The sequence below is a fragment of the Herpailurus yagouaroundi genome, unplaced genomic scaffold (genome assembly GCF_014898765.1).
Source record: "Herpailurus yagouaroundi ecotype Mexico unplaced genomic scaffold, PumYag 140, whole genome shotgun sequence".
NCBI classification, from domain to species: Eukaryota; Metazoa; Chordata; class Mammalia; order Carnivora; family Felidae; genus Herpailurus; species Herpailurus yagouaroundi.
In genome coordinates, this window is record NW_024412395.1 from 26,332,093 (window position 1) to 26,349,295 (window position 17,203).

Consider the following 17,203-nt stretch of genomic DNA (forward strand, 5'->3'; position numbering starts at 1 on the left):
TGAAAATGTTTTCTGCAGCCTGTCCCCAAGAAAATAGGTGGGGAAGCCAAATACGAGGCCTTTTAAGTAATCCAGGCTTTTGACAGTAACACATCAGTAGGCAAATAATGAGTTGACTGTGCAATCAATACAAGAATGCAAATGTTGATTTGACATTGAAATTTGTGCAGACTCTGAGGAAGCAACATGTTCTATAAATGGCACACGGCAAAGCTATGTAAATACAGTGGCTTCATGCTCTTGGTCATAAGATAGTGGCTTTAGCCTAAGTGAATTCCCTCACCATTATTACAAACATGCCATCCTTTGAGTCTGAATCTGAGTAACATCAAAGATCAAGGCTCAAATGTACTCAGAAGAGAACCCAGATTTTTTCTATAAGACATATGTTTAATCATGGATCCCCCTCAACCCATACCCAAATTCCTTAGGGATCAAGTCATAGCAAAGCATTTACATTGGTGGTTATCTGCCTAAAATTATTGAGCTCTGTAAAGATGTAGGGTCTTCCAGACTTTGAGTGCATCAGTATCAGAAGTAGGAAGGATCCTACAGAGCACAGCAATCCTCGTGGCCGACCCTGTCCCCTCACTACCATTTTTTTTTTCCAGCGATGAAAAATATCTATAGACCTTTTTCCAGAGGTCTATAGATTTGTGCAAGATCACAAAGGTGACCAGTAGAGACAGTGGTGCCACTAGAAGTCATCATGGCCCTTTTGATAAAACCAGTCCAATTACTGTTTATCCAAAGCCACCCTTAGAAACTCAATCCTTAGATTTTCATTCCTTCATTTATCCTACTTTATTCACTAAAACGTACCCTGTAAAATCCTGTGCTTTACTTTTAAATTTTCTTTAAATTTGAGTATAGTTGACACATAATGTTGCATTAGTTTCAGGAGTACAGTATAGTGATTGACAAGTTTGTGTGTTATGCTATGATGACCACTATACCAACTGTCATGTACAATGCTATTACAATATTATTGGCTCTATTCCTTATGTTGTGCCTCTTATTCCTGTGACTTATTCATTCCATAACTGGATGCCTGGATCTCCCACTTTCCTTTATCCATTTTTCCCAGGCCACCGCTATCATTCCCTCTGGCAACCATCAATTTGTTCTCTATATTTATAGCCCTGATTCCACCTTTTGTTGTTTAGCCATTTATTTGTGCTTTGTTTATGTTTTTTTTTTTTTTTAGCTTTTTTGTATGAGTTAAAACATCATATTTGTCTTTCTCAGTTTGACTTGTTTCACTTAGCATGATACCCTCTAGGTCCATCCATGTTGTTGCAAATGCCATGATCTCAGCCTTTTTGTGTCTGCATAATATTCCATTGCATATGTATACCACATCTTTCTTATCTATTCATCTATCAATGGACACTTAGGTTGGCTCCATATCTTGGCTATTATAAATAATGATACAGTAAATATTTGAATTAGTGTTTTTGTTTTCTTTGGGTAAATACCCAGTAGTGGAATTTTTGGATCATATGGTATTTCTATTTTTAAATTTTTGAGGAAATTCTGTACTGTTTATTACAGTGTCTGTACGAATGTACCTTCCTACCAACACTGAGTGGGGACAAGGGTTCCTTTTTCTCTACATCCTCACCAAGACTTACTACTTCTTATGTTTTTGACTTTAGCCATTCTAACAGATGTGAAGTGATATCTCATTGTGGCTTTGATTTCCATTTCCCTGATGATTAGTGATGTTGAGCATCTTTTCATGTGTCTGTTGGCCACCTATATGTCTTTTTTGAAAACAATGTTTATTTGGGTTCCGTGCCCAGTTTTTAATTGGTTTGTTTGTGGGGTTTTTTGATGTTAAGTTAAATATGTTCTTTATACATTTTGGATGCTAACCCTTTATCAAGTATGTCATTTGCAAATATCTTCTCCCATTCAATGAGTTGTATTTTTGTTGTGTTGATGGTTTCTTTTTCTATGCAAAACCTTTTTATTTTGATGTAGTTCCACTAGCTTGTTTTTGCTTTTGTTTCCCTTGCTTGAAGAGACATATCTAGGAAAATGTTGCTACAGTCGATGTCAAAGAAATTACTGCCTGTGTACTCTTCTAGGGTTCCATGGTTTCAGGTCTCACATATAGGTCTTTAATCTATTTTGAGTTTATTTTTGTCTACGATGTTAGAAAGTGGTACAATTTTATTCTTTTACATGGAGCTGTCCAATTTTCCCAGCACCATTTACTGAAGAAACTGTCCTTTCCCCATAGTATATTCTCACCTCCTTTGTCATAGATTAACTGACCATATAATTGTGGGTCTATTCCTAAGCTTTGTATCCTATTCTATTGATACATGTGTCTATTTTTGTGCCAGTATCATACTGTTTTGATTACTACAGCTTTGTAGTATATCTTAAAATCTGGAATTGTAATACCTCCAGATTTGATTGGTTTACCTAGTCAGGGTCTTTTGTAGTTCCATACAAATTTTAGTATTATTTATTCTAGAAAAACTCATGCTTCTCATAGTAGCATCTTCATAAATACCAAAGATTCATAGATTTGCTTTGTTATTTTGAAATAATTTCTGATTGGCTGTGAAAAATTAATAGCTTCAGTAATAAATAATACACAAAATAAAACCCAAACCCCATGATCTTATCCTGGGGTATATGGAGAATGCATTTACTTTTTAAAAAAAAGTTACATATAGGGGCGCCTGGGTGGCTCAGTTGGTTAAGCATCTGACTTCCACTCAGGTTATGATCTCACAGTTTGTGGGTTCAAGCCCCATGTTGGGCTCTGTGCTGAGAGCCCAGAGCCTGGAGCCTGCTTCAAATTCTGTGTCACCCTCTCTCTCTGCTCCTCCCCTGCTCTCACTCTGTCACTGTGTCTCTCAAAAATAAATAAACATTAAAAAAAAGTTGTATATAATACTCTATATCTTATTCTAGTTAGATGTAGAAGTAAGATTCCCCATGTCTACATTAATGGCCAGATTTGATACATTTTAAGACCCTTCTCATCAAAGTGTTTGTTATTATATTTCTATGGAATAGTGGAGATAAGGGTTTTTTAATTCAAATTTTTATTTCAAATCTTATTGAAATAGCTTTTATTCTCAGCTAGATACATTTTTTATCACTCACATAGAAACATAAAAATGAAAGTATGAACAAAATAATTAAGAAATTTAATTTAGAGTTTTTTTTAAGTTTATTTACTTTGAGCGGGGGAGGGGTAGAGAGAGAGAGAGAGAAAGAGAGAGAGAGAGAGAGAGAGAGGAAGAGAGAATCCCAAGCAGGCTCTCTGCTGTCAGCACAGAGGCCGACATGGGACTCAGTCCCACGAACCATGGGGTCATGACCTGAGCCCAAATCGAAAGTCAGATGCTTAACTGACTGAGCCACCCAGGTGCCCTTTAAGGATTTTTTTTTTAATCAAAAAACATTTTTTTAATGTTTTATTTTATTTTTGAGAGAGAAACAGAGAGAGAGAGAGAGAGAGAGAGAGAGATGGATTGCAAGCAGGGGAGGGGCAGAGAGAGAGAGAGAGAGGGAGACACAGAATCTGAAGCAGGCCCAGGCTCTGAGCTGTCAGCACAGAACCTGATGCAGGGCTCGAACTCACAAACCAAGAGATCATGACCCGGGCTGAAGTCAGACGCTTAACCAACTGAAGTCGGAGCCACCCAGGCACACCTAGTTAAGGAATTTTTAAACCAACTTTCATGTAAACATCTTTATGAGGTATAACTGAAATACAGTAGTGAAAGTACTTAATACATACAATTTGATCATTTTTAATATATGCATACAATTGTTAAACCATCTCCACAATCAAGCTAGCAAACATATCTATCATCCCCAAAAGTTTCTTTGTGTTCACTATAGTCCATTTTTCCCTTCATCTCATCTTTAGGCAATCACTGATGAGCTTTCTTATTTAAATATTAGCTTGCATTTTCTAGAATATTATGTAAATGAAATAATAAGTACTCCATAGATATATATATATTTTTTAAATGTCCTGGCTTCTTTCACTCAGCTCAAAGAATTTGCAATTCATCCATGTGGTCCCATGCATCAACAGTCCATTCTTTTTATTGTTGAATAATATTTCATAGTGTAGATTAACTAGAATTTGTCGATTCACCTGTATGAATCTTTTTTTTTTCTTTTGGAATAAAATATAGGCCTTTTACTTTTTCTATCCATTGTTTTTGGGGAAAATTATTAGTTTCTCTGATCTTTATTTTTCTCTTCTAGAAAAATATGAATTTAATGTTTATCTCATGGGAGTTTTGTGAGAATTGAATCACTGAGTGCATTGCCTGGCACATAGTAAATACTCTACAAATATTAACTTCCTTTCTAAGTTATCACTCAATTGCCTTATTGGTATCAATTGTAAGGTAACACTTTGCTCCTATTAAAATGTTTTCATCCTTTTTTAATCACTTTAGTGTTGACTTAGCTTGAACACTACCATGATGCTAGCTAGCCCCTTTGTCTCTGTCCAACAGATATAGGAGTACCAATACAGTTAGCTCCGTAAAATATAATCATTCTTTCGGATTATACTGGGTTCGGTAACTGATGACAGTTGAATCTAATACTGGACACATGTGCCAGACTAGCTATGGGATGTCTATAGGTGAGACACAGAGACAATAATCAGGCTAGAAGGAGGTCCATTTCTACAAGCTTGGAAGCTGTGTTTGCATTGCAAATATTCTCTTTTAAATGAGATGATATGTTCATTTGAGGGGCTTGTGGAGCGAGGAGATAGAAAAGGATTATGGATTTGAGGAAGCAAATAAGCCCTCCTAGTCCACCCACTGATGTTGCCACAGTTCAGTTCTCTTCATTTTCTTTTCCAAATTATTGTTTCCTCACTGCCACTCCTTTACAATTTTCCTCCCTAATCACTTTAATCTTCCATTAAAGTAAATATAAATAAATAAATGGTTTTGATTTTCTCTTTCTTCATATTCTTCATAAATACTATGTCCAACAGAGCTACTGAACAGCAGACACTGGCAGATGGCAGAGGACAAAGGAACTTTAATTTCCTTTCTTAGGTATTGTGAATGGGGAAAGCGGCTAGGACTGAACACCATGCAAATAAGTCGAGGCCAACATATTAGTCAATGGGACTAGATTAGTTTGCCCAAAGCTAATTCTAGTCACTTAAATATGACCTTATCCACATAGGTTTTTGTTCACCAAAAAAGGCTGCTGATATTAGCGTGTAGTGGTGGATTGGGGTGGGGTGGGTAAGAGATCTGTGATGTTGTGAATGAAAACAGCGTATACATTAAAGATGTTCTGTTGGCAACATCATTTCTACATAAGGAAAACTGTATCATATTGCCATTAAGAGTTCCTTAATGGACTTAGGAACTACAGAAGTATGAGTGTGCTGCCCATGAACTTTTAAGTCCTCTGACATGCATAGTACTGTCCACATGCAGAGGCTCCAGTTGATAAAAACAATTAGAAACTACCTTCTTCTTCACGATTCAGAGAGGTGGAAATTATTTGTTCCATTTCTGGACCTTAGTGATTAATAGGAATGTGCACTCCATCAAATTTTTCTTGGAAAAGATATATTTGGAATAATACAACACTTTTATATTTTATCAGGATAAAGCTATAATATGCAGAAATCTACAAATTCTGATACCTCTGTGGATACCCTGAATTCCACCCGTCAAGGCACCGGAGCTGTGCAAATGAGGATCAAAAATGCCAACAGCCACCATGACAGGCTGAGCCAAAGTAAATCCATGATCCTCACCGATGTCGGGAAGGTCATTGAACCCGTAAGTCAAATACCCCAAAACCCCCATTTTTCCTGATACAGAATTCTGTTAAAAAAGCTAATTAGCTTTGTTTTATTTGTTTTCCTAATGTCTACGAGAAAACTGTTTTTGTAATGCATTTTATCTTGCCTACTTATAGTCATAATAATATCCCCAGTTGTGAGAGAAGAGCTGGGCTTAATCCAGAGTGATAAAGTGGATTTGGAGTAGACTGAAGAGCACCTTTGACTCATTTTAAGGGCCTCCACTATCATGCTTCAGTGTTATAAAAATAATGAGGTTATGCTAGCATGTGGTGTTTGTACTTCCAAATACAGTACATCACTTTGAAAAGCCAGAGGCTAAAATTAGCTAAGAATGAACTGGGGGCGGTGGGGGGGGGAAAACTTAAAAGAAAAAAAAAAAAAGGGAAAATCTCTTCTTTAAAATCTCCCAACAATATATAATATTGGAATTATGATTTGATTTGGAATGAGCCTAAATGATTGAAATGGTGTGGCGATTGAAGGTTTGGAGAGGAAGCCATTTTGTCTCGATAATGTGTCATTAGGAAGATTTGAAATAAAATAGTTAGAGATGAACTCTACTGCCAATTGTGTCCCTGCCCCTGCACGCATCCTGAGCCACTAAACACACTGATTGCGATGAGTCTCCTCTGGTTAATTTTCTTCCATAATGGTGGTAACTTGCAGCTGAGGCCATAGGATGTTACAAAATTATTTATGCAATGTTAGCCACTCTTTTGGACCCCAGATCTATTTTGTTTCTCACAGTGAGAGCAAGAGCGGGAAATAGGTTAGCTGGGGAAGGGCTGTGAGTCCCAGTCACTTTGCAGAAACATGTGAGCTATTAATTGAGTGTTCTGTTAATATCGTAGGGGCCTATGAAATATTCAGCGCCCTAACTGAGTTATTAAATGGGATAAACTTGCTAAGTGGCATGTTACTGATTATATTTATTCTGTTTTCACTTGAATTTCAAGTGCGAAATTAACCCACAACCATCTCAGGAGCCAGGATTTTAATCATTCTTTCTTCAGGTATTATAGACAAATTTAGTGTGAGGGAAGCCAGTGATTCTATTTTGGGAGTGGGAGATACATCCTGAGATAAGGTACCGAGAGATGCGGAGAGATGCGTTTCTCTTTATTGACTTTCTCATTTAAAAGGATTGTCTGCTGGGAGGCACAACGCTGCTGGTGTTTAAACCAGCTAAAATGTTCCTCAACTATGAACTTGAGACATGGTTAGAGTAAATTATTGGAATCTCTACAATGTATTGTCAGTAAGAACTGTACCTTTGAAAAAGTTTAAAAGTTAAGTATATTTAATGATGCCTAACATATTTTATTGGCTGTGTTTAACAAAAGGCACTATGCCACAGTTGTTTTTGACAAGCATGAAAACATCACAGCATGAGACTGCAAAAGGAATTATGGAGAGAAATTACAAGTGATCCATCTCTCAATGAATTATCCACCTCAATAGCCCGCAGAACTCAGCTACCAATTAACACCTACTTTATTACATGTTGGGATGTACTTAATAACTTTCATGTGTTTATGCACTATTACCTTGACTGATGCCTCTTGTACAATTAGGCATAATTGGCATATCAATATGCAAAAGTTAAAAGGATTAACCCTCTTAAAACTAATGAGCATTTCTGTATCCAGCTGCTAAATGAGACAAAATTAGCATTTTTCACTTTTGGGCAGGATTTTATCATGCAGTTTCTCATTGTTGATATTACCTTGTTACATAACTTTAGTTTGGGGGGTGGTTATATGCTGGACTGCTAGAGAAGAGTTTTCCAAAGTTAAATTAGCTATAATTATCCCAGCTTTTGTTTCCGCATTCTTAGCCTGGGCAATATGTATTCCTCGATAAGGAACAAAAATAAAAGTTACTTTTGGTTATGTGTGCTCAGTGCATAATTATATAAAAGGGGTATTTTAGTGAGGATATGTCATTTCACCGAGAAAACTTGGCGCAGAGATACTGTATTGAAAGCTTGCCATGGCACTAATTTTCTTTCTGTCTCGGTTCTTTTCATCTCTTTTTTCCATGCACAATTTTCTGACTAGATACTGACAGAATGTAAAGTATTTTGGCATATTTATTCAAACAAGCCTGTTAAAGATATCTGCTGAAGCTAAACTAAGAACTTGATTTTTCAGAAGTTGGAGGTTGGGGTGAGGTCAAGGGGGGCAGATCTTGAACTTCGGAGAGGTGGGAGGAGATATATTCTAAAAACGTGTGCACATGTCACATGCAGCATGGTTTGTTGTAACAGAGACACATACGTTTAATCTGCACAGAAAAAAATTAGGACTACTTTAGAGTAGTCCTATGTATGTTATGCTCCCTGTTTCATATATATGGCACATCTATACTACATGTTCCCTGGCATAACAATTATGCAAATCTAATATGGACTTATTGGAGTATATAACACGAGAATCTGATGTTACATTCATAACGATTTAACTTATTACAGAAAGTGATGAAAAGATTCTAGGGTCAAATCAATTATATAATTTTGTCATTAATTCGTAAAATCCTCTTTTTTCATTGTGTTCAATTAAAAATATGTTTAATATGACTGTGAACTCAGAACACCACATAAAATTCTCCCATATACGTCATAAGAGCCTAGCTTCTTGGTATCCTAAGCAGAAGAACAGTTTGAAATGCCAATATAAACATTTATTTGACCTCGTGCTATGCAAACACAGGTGATTTACTTATTAAGTTAAAGTTTTCATTACCTAAGTGCTGCAGGGAAGCATTTCCATAAAACAGGCATTAATCCTCCATTAGTACTTCATTGGCGGTGTGCATCATTTTCTTTAAAGACCGAAGAATCATTTTTATGTAGTTGGTAAGATCAATGCCTTTTCAAGGTTTAAAGAGGCCACTCTGCTACCTGGGAAATGTTGGAGAGGTGGGAAGTTTGGACACGGGAGGACGTGGTTAGCAGAAAATTGCCTCTCTGTAAGAGAGATCTGGAGACCTCCACTTGGTGGGGAAGGAACGCTCCTTGGTCTCAGTGATTTGTTGTCTCATTCTGATCACCGGAGTGAGACCTCTTAAAGGTGGACTGCTTATTTACTCGAATGTGCTAAACACAGAAGCAGACGGCTTAGTGAGCGTAAATGGGGGGCAAGTGAAGTGTGCCTCTTTAAGGGCTGAAAGGCTAATGTGCAATCCAGCAAATAGCTAATGCAAAAGGTTTAATGTGGCTTTGCTGTTATTTATAAGAGGGAAGCTCCAGCGTACTAGACAGTTTAGAATAGATATTAATGAAGAGTTTAAATAGCCCAAATCAAGAAAATTGCAGACATAGGATTTGCAGACAGGAGCAGTTTCGGCATTTAATGCTGGTGTCTTAAGCAGCAACATATATGAATATTCACCATTTCCATCCTGTAAACTCCACGCAAATGCAATACTTTATTCATGGCCATCATGGACAGGGAGATATCTTTTTATTAGTGCTAGGATGAGGACTTAAGTCGAGCCCTTCCTAAACGCTAACTCACAAGACTCCTTTTGCTTCCATTAACAGACTGTGCTTGTTCATTTTTCTTTTTTAATATATTATAAAGAAAAAGAGGAAACAATTTTCTTTTGTTTCTTACTTCTGTGATTATAGGATACTTGCCAAAGTTGTGGCTAGCCAAAAAGGCAGACATAAAAATTGCTACTAAAAATATAAGCCTTCTGTTTCGCAGAGTTTTTGAGAAATATTATGAGACTGTAGGACTTGTCCGTGTTTACTTCGAATCAAGCTTATAGTTAGGTTTGAGGCTTTGTTTGTATAAATTGTCCTGAAGTGGATGCTGATATTTAATTAAAATGACACTAAATCACATTGAATTGATAAGACTTGGCATCTCAAACAAAGGTAATTGCCCGTATTGGTTTTCTGCAAAAATAGCGCTGCTTGGAAAATGTGCAGCCAACACAGACTGTCAACTCCATTTATAGATCAATATGTGAAAACCATTGATCAGGCAGGCATGTATAACAGTAACACTTTGCATTTATTTGTTGTTTTTATACCACATTAAGGCTTACAGGATTATAGGCTTCCTAAATATTTTGACTTCCTCATAAATATATGATCTGTTGCATGTTAATTAAATGAGAGTCTGCAGCCATTTCTAAAATTGTTTTTAGTTTGATGATTTCCTTTTATTGCTGTGGATCGTATGATCTGAAAATGGATTAGTTTCCTTCTGCATAAAGATTATTAAAGCTTATTTTAATGTGTCCTATTTAGTGTAAGATGTGGCTGCCTTTTTGCTTTGAAAAATATAGATACAGACAATTATTTTCTCTTAGTGAGTGGCTGATCTTTTTTTATTAACTGAACATTCTCAGTGCTCAGGGTAGAATTATTTCCTGACATATTTTGCACAGTCTGTAGATAACGGGTCTTCTTGATTTCTCCTGATAGAATTTTTTTTCTTTTCTTTTTATCTAGGCCTATAGTACAGGCATCTGATCAAACGTTACGTGGAAAATAAACTGATCATCTCAATTAAATTCTAGACACACACACAAATATAATTTGAATTCTATTTTTCTCATTCGAGAACAAGCCTTATGAACTGTTCTTGTACACTGCATTCTGCAGTTAAATCTTTCTTATCTCATCAATGTAAGGACAGTGTTTTGTTCCTAATCTTTATTGGACTATTGTGGATGACATTTGTAAGCCATTTTGGTTTATAAGGGAAAGCTAGAGGACAGTGGAGTGAGACTCTCCATAGATTCAAGCCTCAGATATGACTACGCAATAATGTGTCTTCCACTGCAATTTTCTTTGCCACAGAGAGGTCAATTTTGTTGAGAAATCTTTTTATATCCTCTATATACATTAGGAGTGCTGCTTTCGAGACAATACTTGGCTTTGTATACAATATTAAAGCAGCAATAAAAGAAACAAGATTTCAGAAATAGAAAAAAAAAATCATGAGATCCAAGGGTTACCTAAGGTAACTACTGTGCTGTACAACAGACTCAAAAGTTTATTAGCCAGAATTTTGACTTTTACATAATATGCCCTGGGGTGGGATGGTGGAGAATCCAAAACCACCAGAGATTTCTTTCCTTGTCCTTGCTATCCCATGTCATCTCCTGAAGTGAGCATTTTTAACTCTCGTTTCCAGGCACAGACTGGACGTGCCAAAGGTTCAGAAAGTTTACAATGACAGCGTAGAGTCCGTGCTTCAAAGAATGAGCAGAGGCTCTTGAATTCACGTCCATGGCTGCCTCGTTTTCATTTTAACTTGAGCATAGCTAAATTTGTTTATAATCTCCTACTGATTGAACATGGCGCTGAATGTACATGAGATACATTTTTTTAAAAGTTAGTCCTCTGATTACTAATTTGAATCCAAAACTCTAACCTTGTTAGCATCTGGACTTATTTCCATAATAACAACCCCTTCAGAACCTACAAAGTAATGAATAATTGACAACAAATGAAATGTTTTGATAGTTGTCGGCACAAAGCATGTTTAATGTTTTGTGTTGCTTCCTAGCTAATTATGTAGATGACACATTTGTCAGACCTTGACTGCCATTAGAAACGTGTTTCCAGAGGGGAGAAAAACAGGCTATTCATAGAGTAATTAACTAGAATGCTCAATGACCTGTGAGAGATTCAAATCGCTGCCAGTTCAGACATTGTTTTGTTACAGAAGCAGAGGGGTAATTAAAATTCCAAATTACAGTCCTATGATGGAGCATTTGTTTGTTGACAGTATACTCTTACTCTAGTTTGTTAATTCTTTTTTAAATTGCTTCTAATCCATTTTATAGCTTTAGGAGTTCCGTCTTTGAATTTACTGACAACTAATATTATGGTAAATTGTACTTCAATGGAGTACTGCGGTGCCTCACAGTTTCAAGGGAGCGCAAGGTGGGTGGGATAAAACAGCTCCTTCCCTAAACTGACATATCAGGTGCTATCAGTAGGAATGCCACTAACGTGGAACATGTTGTTAAATACTGCATTTCCATTTCTGCATTAGGGGTAATGTCCTAGCAGAAAATGCAGAGATAAACAGGAAGCAATGGTGAACACCTAAAAGAGAGAAAGAAACCTAATCTCTCAACACAAAATGATTGATTAAGGGGTTCTGTTACCGAGGAAGAGAGAGGAGCTGGGGCTGAGGATGATTTGGGGAAAGGTGTTGAGTTTAATGCAGGAAACACAACAGTCTGAGGAAAGCTCTCATAGATCACTCGAAAAGGAGGGCGTATTTTACAAAAGTACCCTTCCATCTCAGCTCAATAACAAAGCTCAGGAGAAGAGGTATTACCCGTGAATTTTTTTCAAGGAATTATTGGCATAGTTTACAAATCCAGAAGGCTAACATAGTCTAAAAGATTCAGCTCAAGTGAAATATTTATTTAGGTTGCTGAAAGTGAGAATATAGTTTTATTAAAAAGATCTGACAGAAGTCACATGGTGTTTGATGCAGGCGAGCTGACAGAGGCATCCAGTGAGCGTTGATTATCCCGAAGTCACTGTCAGCTAGGATTGATTTTCACTTTCTCCGTTTATGTAACGGTTCCTGTAATACAGCTGACCCCGAATCACGTTACCTTGTCATTTCTCTGCATGGATCAAGAAGAGATGAGCTGAAAATAGCTAGACACTGACCTTGAACTTGCCAGAAAAGTGAGAAGTGACAGTGGGGTTTTTCTGTAGTTCATGTACAAAGATTAAGGCAAACTGTTCCTCTGTTGAGTTCACTGTAGCAGCACAAGGGGGCAGAGCAGTACTAGAGATTACAGGTAAAACAGCTTCTGCACCAGCATGGAAAGGCTCTGAAATACTAAGTTAGAGCCAGAGGTCTCATTTTTACATCTTAGTGTAGACATAAAGGAGAATTACTGATGAATCAAAATCTCGGGTCCCCTGATGTTCATAATCAGTAATCTGAAAGTGTACATTCTAATTAAAAAAAGGTTACCTAATACTCTGTGTGGCGGCAACTATGCTTTTCACTAAATTATTTGCAGCACCTCTTATTTGATTCATATTATACTCTTCACTCTTAAAATAACTTTAGTTATTATTGGAACTATAGTCAACATTATCAGGAGAGTTTTATGGCAAATTCCTAAAGTGATATGTGTCATTTTAGGTATAAAGGAATCAGAAGATGGGAAACAGTCTTTTTATACTTATTAAGTATCAAAACCCCAAGATTAATATTGGACAGTGTTATATAGGAATGTGCAGCCACAAAGAGGTAACATGAAAACTGGAAAATGATGTTTGTCATGTGATTTACACTCATCTCTACTTTGTAAAATTTCCCATTTTATCATCTGCCTTGGTTTTCAAAAATGCTCTTTAATAGATCATCATTATAACCTTGGCTAATCTAAAACACCGTATGTTGGACATTGTCCTTTGCTTGCTAGCACTTAGTCAAGCTAAATCGTTGTTGCACTGATGCTGAATGTTTCTCATAAATGACACCCAGAGAAACAGAGAACTGAAGCAGGTTGAGAAACAGAAGAAGAACAAACACTGACTTGATTATCTCCTAGGTTGTAAATGCCATACGTAATGGCAAAATAGCATCTTTGCATGCGTGATGATGCCACAATAACATTGTAAACCTCCACAGCAACAAGATCCATTCTTGCATATAATGGATACTTTCTGTGTGTGTGTGTGTGTGTGTACACACACACACACACATATATACACACACACACACACATACATCTATTATGCATATACATGTATATATACATCTATCTCTAAAGGTATAGATATACAGAGAGATGTATAAAATATTTGTATATTTAAGCTTATTTTTGTATTCTGGGAAAAATAACTGCATGCATACATTTACAAGTTGAAATGTCAAATTGCTTCAATACTCCTGTAAATTTAACTCAGGACACACTGACAATATGAAAATCTGAAATAAGTAGAATTCCAATATGTTTCAAGGATGGAATAAAGAGAACATTCTGTTGTCAAGAATAAGGTTGAAAATATTCAGAATACCTGTGTCATCACAGAAGTCTATAAAACCTCATTTTTTTGCCTCGCAGAGAAGAAAATAGCCTTGTGTTTCAAGCATAAATTATCCAACTTGGAAAGTTTTGGTGTGTGTGTGTGTGTGTGTGTGTGCGCGCGCACGTGTGTGTGTAGGAGCGGAGGTGGGAGAGAGGTATATGGTGGATTTACAGTTATGATTTGGGTATGTCTAAAACCGACATCTTTGAAGGCAATCCTGAAGCCCACTGCATTCCTTTGGAGTCCCTTGCATTCCTGCCTCCCAGAGTATGCAGAAGACCCCCTGTGTGCCTTCTCTCAGGTGGTGGGACACCCATCCCTAAATGGTTCATTAGCTTCTGCTTCTGAGGTCAAGGCAGATATAAAGGTGTTGGCTGCTAAAATACTTCCCCCAGAGTTGCTTCCCCCACCCCCTTCAGTGTGTAAGGCTTCTAATAAGGGACTCCAGTCCCCGATGTGTTCAGATTAGGTTTATTGTTACCATCTGGTTAATTACCCTCTCAGGTTTGTGTTGAGAGGCATGAAAGTATTTTATCCAGCCTTTGAATCCCTGTGTTCCTAAAGAGATGTGGGTAAAGTACATGTCAGTTTTCAAAGAGCATATTAAAAACTGATAAGCAGAACCATCTCCAAACAATACCATATAAGGAAAATGCATTACTTTTTACATGAATGCGTGTTACAAGTAATTAGCAAATGTATGGTGATGTGGCACCCTCTCCCGGCAATGATACCTTCTTCTTTACATGTAATCTCATATGCTTCTCCTTTGAGGTGATGGATTTTTATGATTCCCATTCACTTCCAATGGACTGGCAATAGGTTTATTGGGGAAGAGATAGGGTTTGAGCTGTAACAGGATGTATGTTTGTCATTTGTCAAACCAGTTTAAGGATATACAAAAGTGAAAGAGAAATCATATACTAAAAAAGTGAGAATACATTCTTCGGGGAAAGGTGGGGAAAAAAAACCAGGAAATTCAGAGTTAATTTTTTCTTTTTCCTCTTCCTGTTACTACTACTACTACTACTACTACTACTACTACTACTACTACATTCTACATTTTTTCCCTAGAGAAGGATCAGCATGTAGTTACTATGATATGGTACATTTTCCACATTCAAGTGCCTTTGATAACTAGAATTACACCGGCTAACCCTCTCAACCCAATTGTGTTCCAATTATTTTAGATACCAGCATTTGGGTGAAAACAAAACAATAGCAGAAAATGAAACATAACCAAATTCAAGTGTTTAAATATCAAATGGTCTGATTCTGAAAACCAAAGGGAAATAGATCAGATGGTTTTACTTCCTAAGTCAAACCAGAAACCAAATGATTTATCCCTTAGGAAGTGATTTCAATAGCCGAACATTTCCCCCAAGATTCCAAGGTGATATTAGATTAAGAATGTGTTTGAAAGCGTTCACAAATGGTAGTCTTGTTTTTGTGTGAGTGCCCTTCCACAATACCAAAGACATAAACAACCAGCAGACTGTGTTCTTTCTATTCCTTCATGAAGAAATCAGTGCTATTCTGGCCTCATGATTTCATCTTATTTCTGTGGAAGAAGAGGAATAGTGATGACACTAACTTTCCTCCATGACTTTCAGTCACCTGACTTGCTTTCTTTCCCACAGGGTAAAAGGAAGCTGTAGTTTTAGTATCTCCAATGAGAAGGGACATGTGTCTCCTTGCATTGAATTGTCTTAGATCATATCATGTAGCACAAAGTGACCCAATATAGGAAGACAGGAAAACAAAGTGACAGTTTTGTTTGCTCAAATATAAACACCATCGTCGAAACATAGGGGCAAATTCTGGAGGCCCACAGCCAGATTGAAGGAATTAAATAGGAAGAATGATATTCTGTGCTTAAATAAAATGTATTCAAGGCATAGTCTATAATCAGCAGTGAAAAGATAACGAACAAATGAGCTTAGCTCAGGTTAGCCAAACTGACTGCAACTACTACTCTTTTTAAAATCCATGATAAAGTGAATTGGCTGATGCTTGATAATACATCACCCACTGTGGTCTTACCTATTGATCATAGCCTGACAATGGGTAACCTTTCATGGCAACTTCCTCTTTTACCATGAATTATTGACAATGTTAATGCCAATAACACATGATCAAATAGACAGGAAAGAAGTTTACATTCCTGGATGTGCTATCCTTAACCTCCATGCTTTTAATATCATAGTTTAAAAAAAAAAAGGAAAAAGGAAAAGAAAGAAGACATTTTCTTTCTTGTCTTGAAAATACTGATGAATTAGCTTTTACTTTCACACAGAGTATTAGTGTGACATCCTTATAATTCTCATCTATAACACATTTTGGAGAATAAAGTCCAAATTTTAAGGGAATATTATAATTGTCATTTTTACACCAGTGTCCTCTACCTTGTATAACAAAAATCCTAGGGATAATGTTGTGTCCTAAGGTCCCTGAATTAATAATTTCCTGCTCACTGAGTCGCCATCCTCCCAACCCTGCCTTTAAAAGTCCCTCAAGTAGGAAGTGAACAAGCAGGTCAACTACTTTCATTCATTAATTCATTCATTCATTAGTCCTTTCCTTTATTCATCTGACAGCAATTTATTGGTACCTCCTATATGTCAGAGACTGCTTTGCATGCTGGGGATACAAAACAGAAAGAGTCTCCGTGTCTTGGAGGTTATATTCAAGTGAGATATGGTCTTTTCCTGGGTAACCTCGGCTGAGCCCACTGGCCTCCTCATTTTGTCCCCGCAGCACCACCTCACCCTTAACACTAGTGTCAGCATCATACACATTACATTTTGTCGCAAAGATTGTACACAGGATTTAAAACACGGCCTGTGACATTAGAGACCTTCATTATCACTTCCAGGGGATCTATTCCTGTGGATTGTAAATCTCAAATGAGATGTCTTTTAAAATTTTGATTTAATTTAAATTCCCACCTGATTCCCACTCCCACCTGATTCTAACCTACTTTGCACTCTATTTTTGCACATGTTGACTGATTTGCTGTGTCTCATCTCCTTTGACATATATGAGTCATTAAGGTACTTTCTTTGGTAACAAGTCAAGGTGCAAGTATTTTTATCTGGTTAAATTGATAATACCTCTTTTATTTATTCTTTGTTCTTACTACCCCTTCCATGTCTTAATGAATTTTAATGATAAACTTTTTATTTGAGTCAAAGTAATAATTCTCATGAATAAAAATTAAAATGTTAGTATGTTTACTTGACATCTATGACTGTTTATGCTTTCAACATGAAAATTGAACACATACCCAATTTAGGCTTTTATAGAACTTTCAAAATGTTCACCATGTTTTTGAC

At 36.7% G+C, this 17,203-nt stretch overlaps 1 protein-coding gene across 4 annotated transcripts in view; it reads left to right on the top strand.

Moving 5' to 3' along the window:
• ARHGAP15 (Rho GTPase activating protein 15) overlaps positions 1-17,203 on the top strand; it is a 619,122-nt gene that overhangs the window by 22,809 nt on the left and 579,110 nt on the right. For all 4 annotated transcript variants that reach the window (XM_040474977.1, XM_040474975.1, XM_040474976.1 and 1 more), the window contains exon 2: positions 5,629-5,807. In XM_040474977.1, coding sequence (XP_040330911.1) covers positions 5,643-5,807 — 165 coding nt within the window. In that variant the 5' untranslated portion in view covers positions 5,629-5,642. The remainder of the gene's footprint in view (positions 1-5,628; positions 5,808-17,203) is intronic.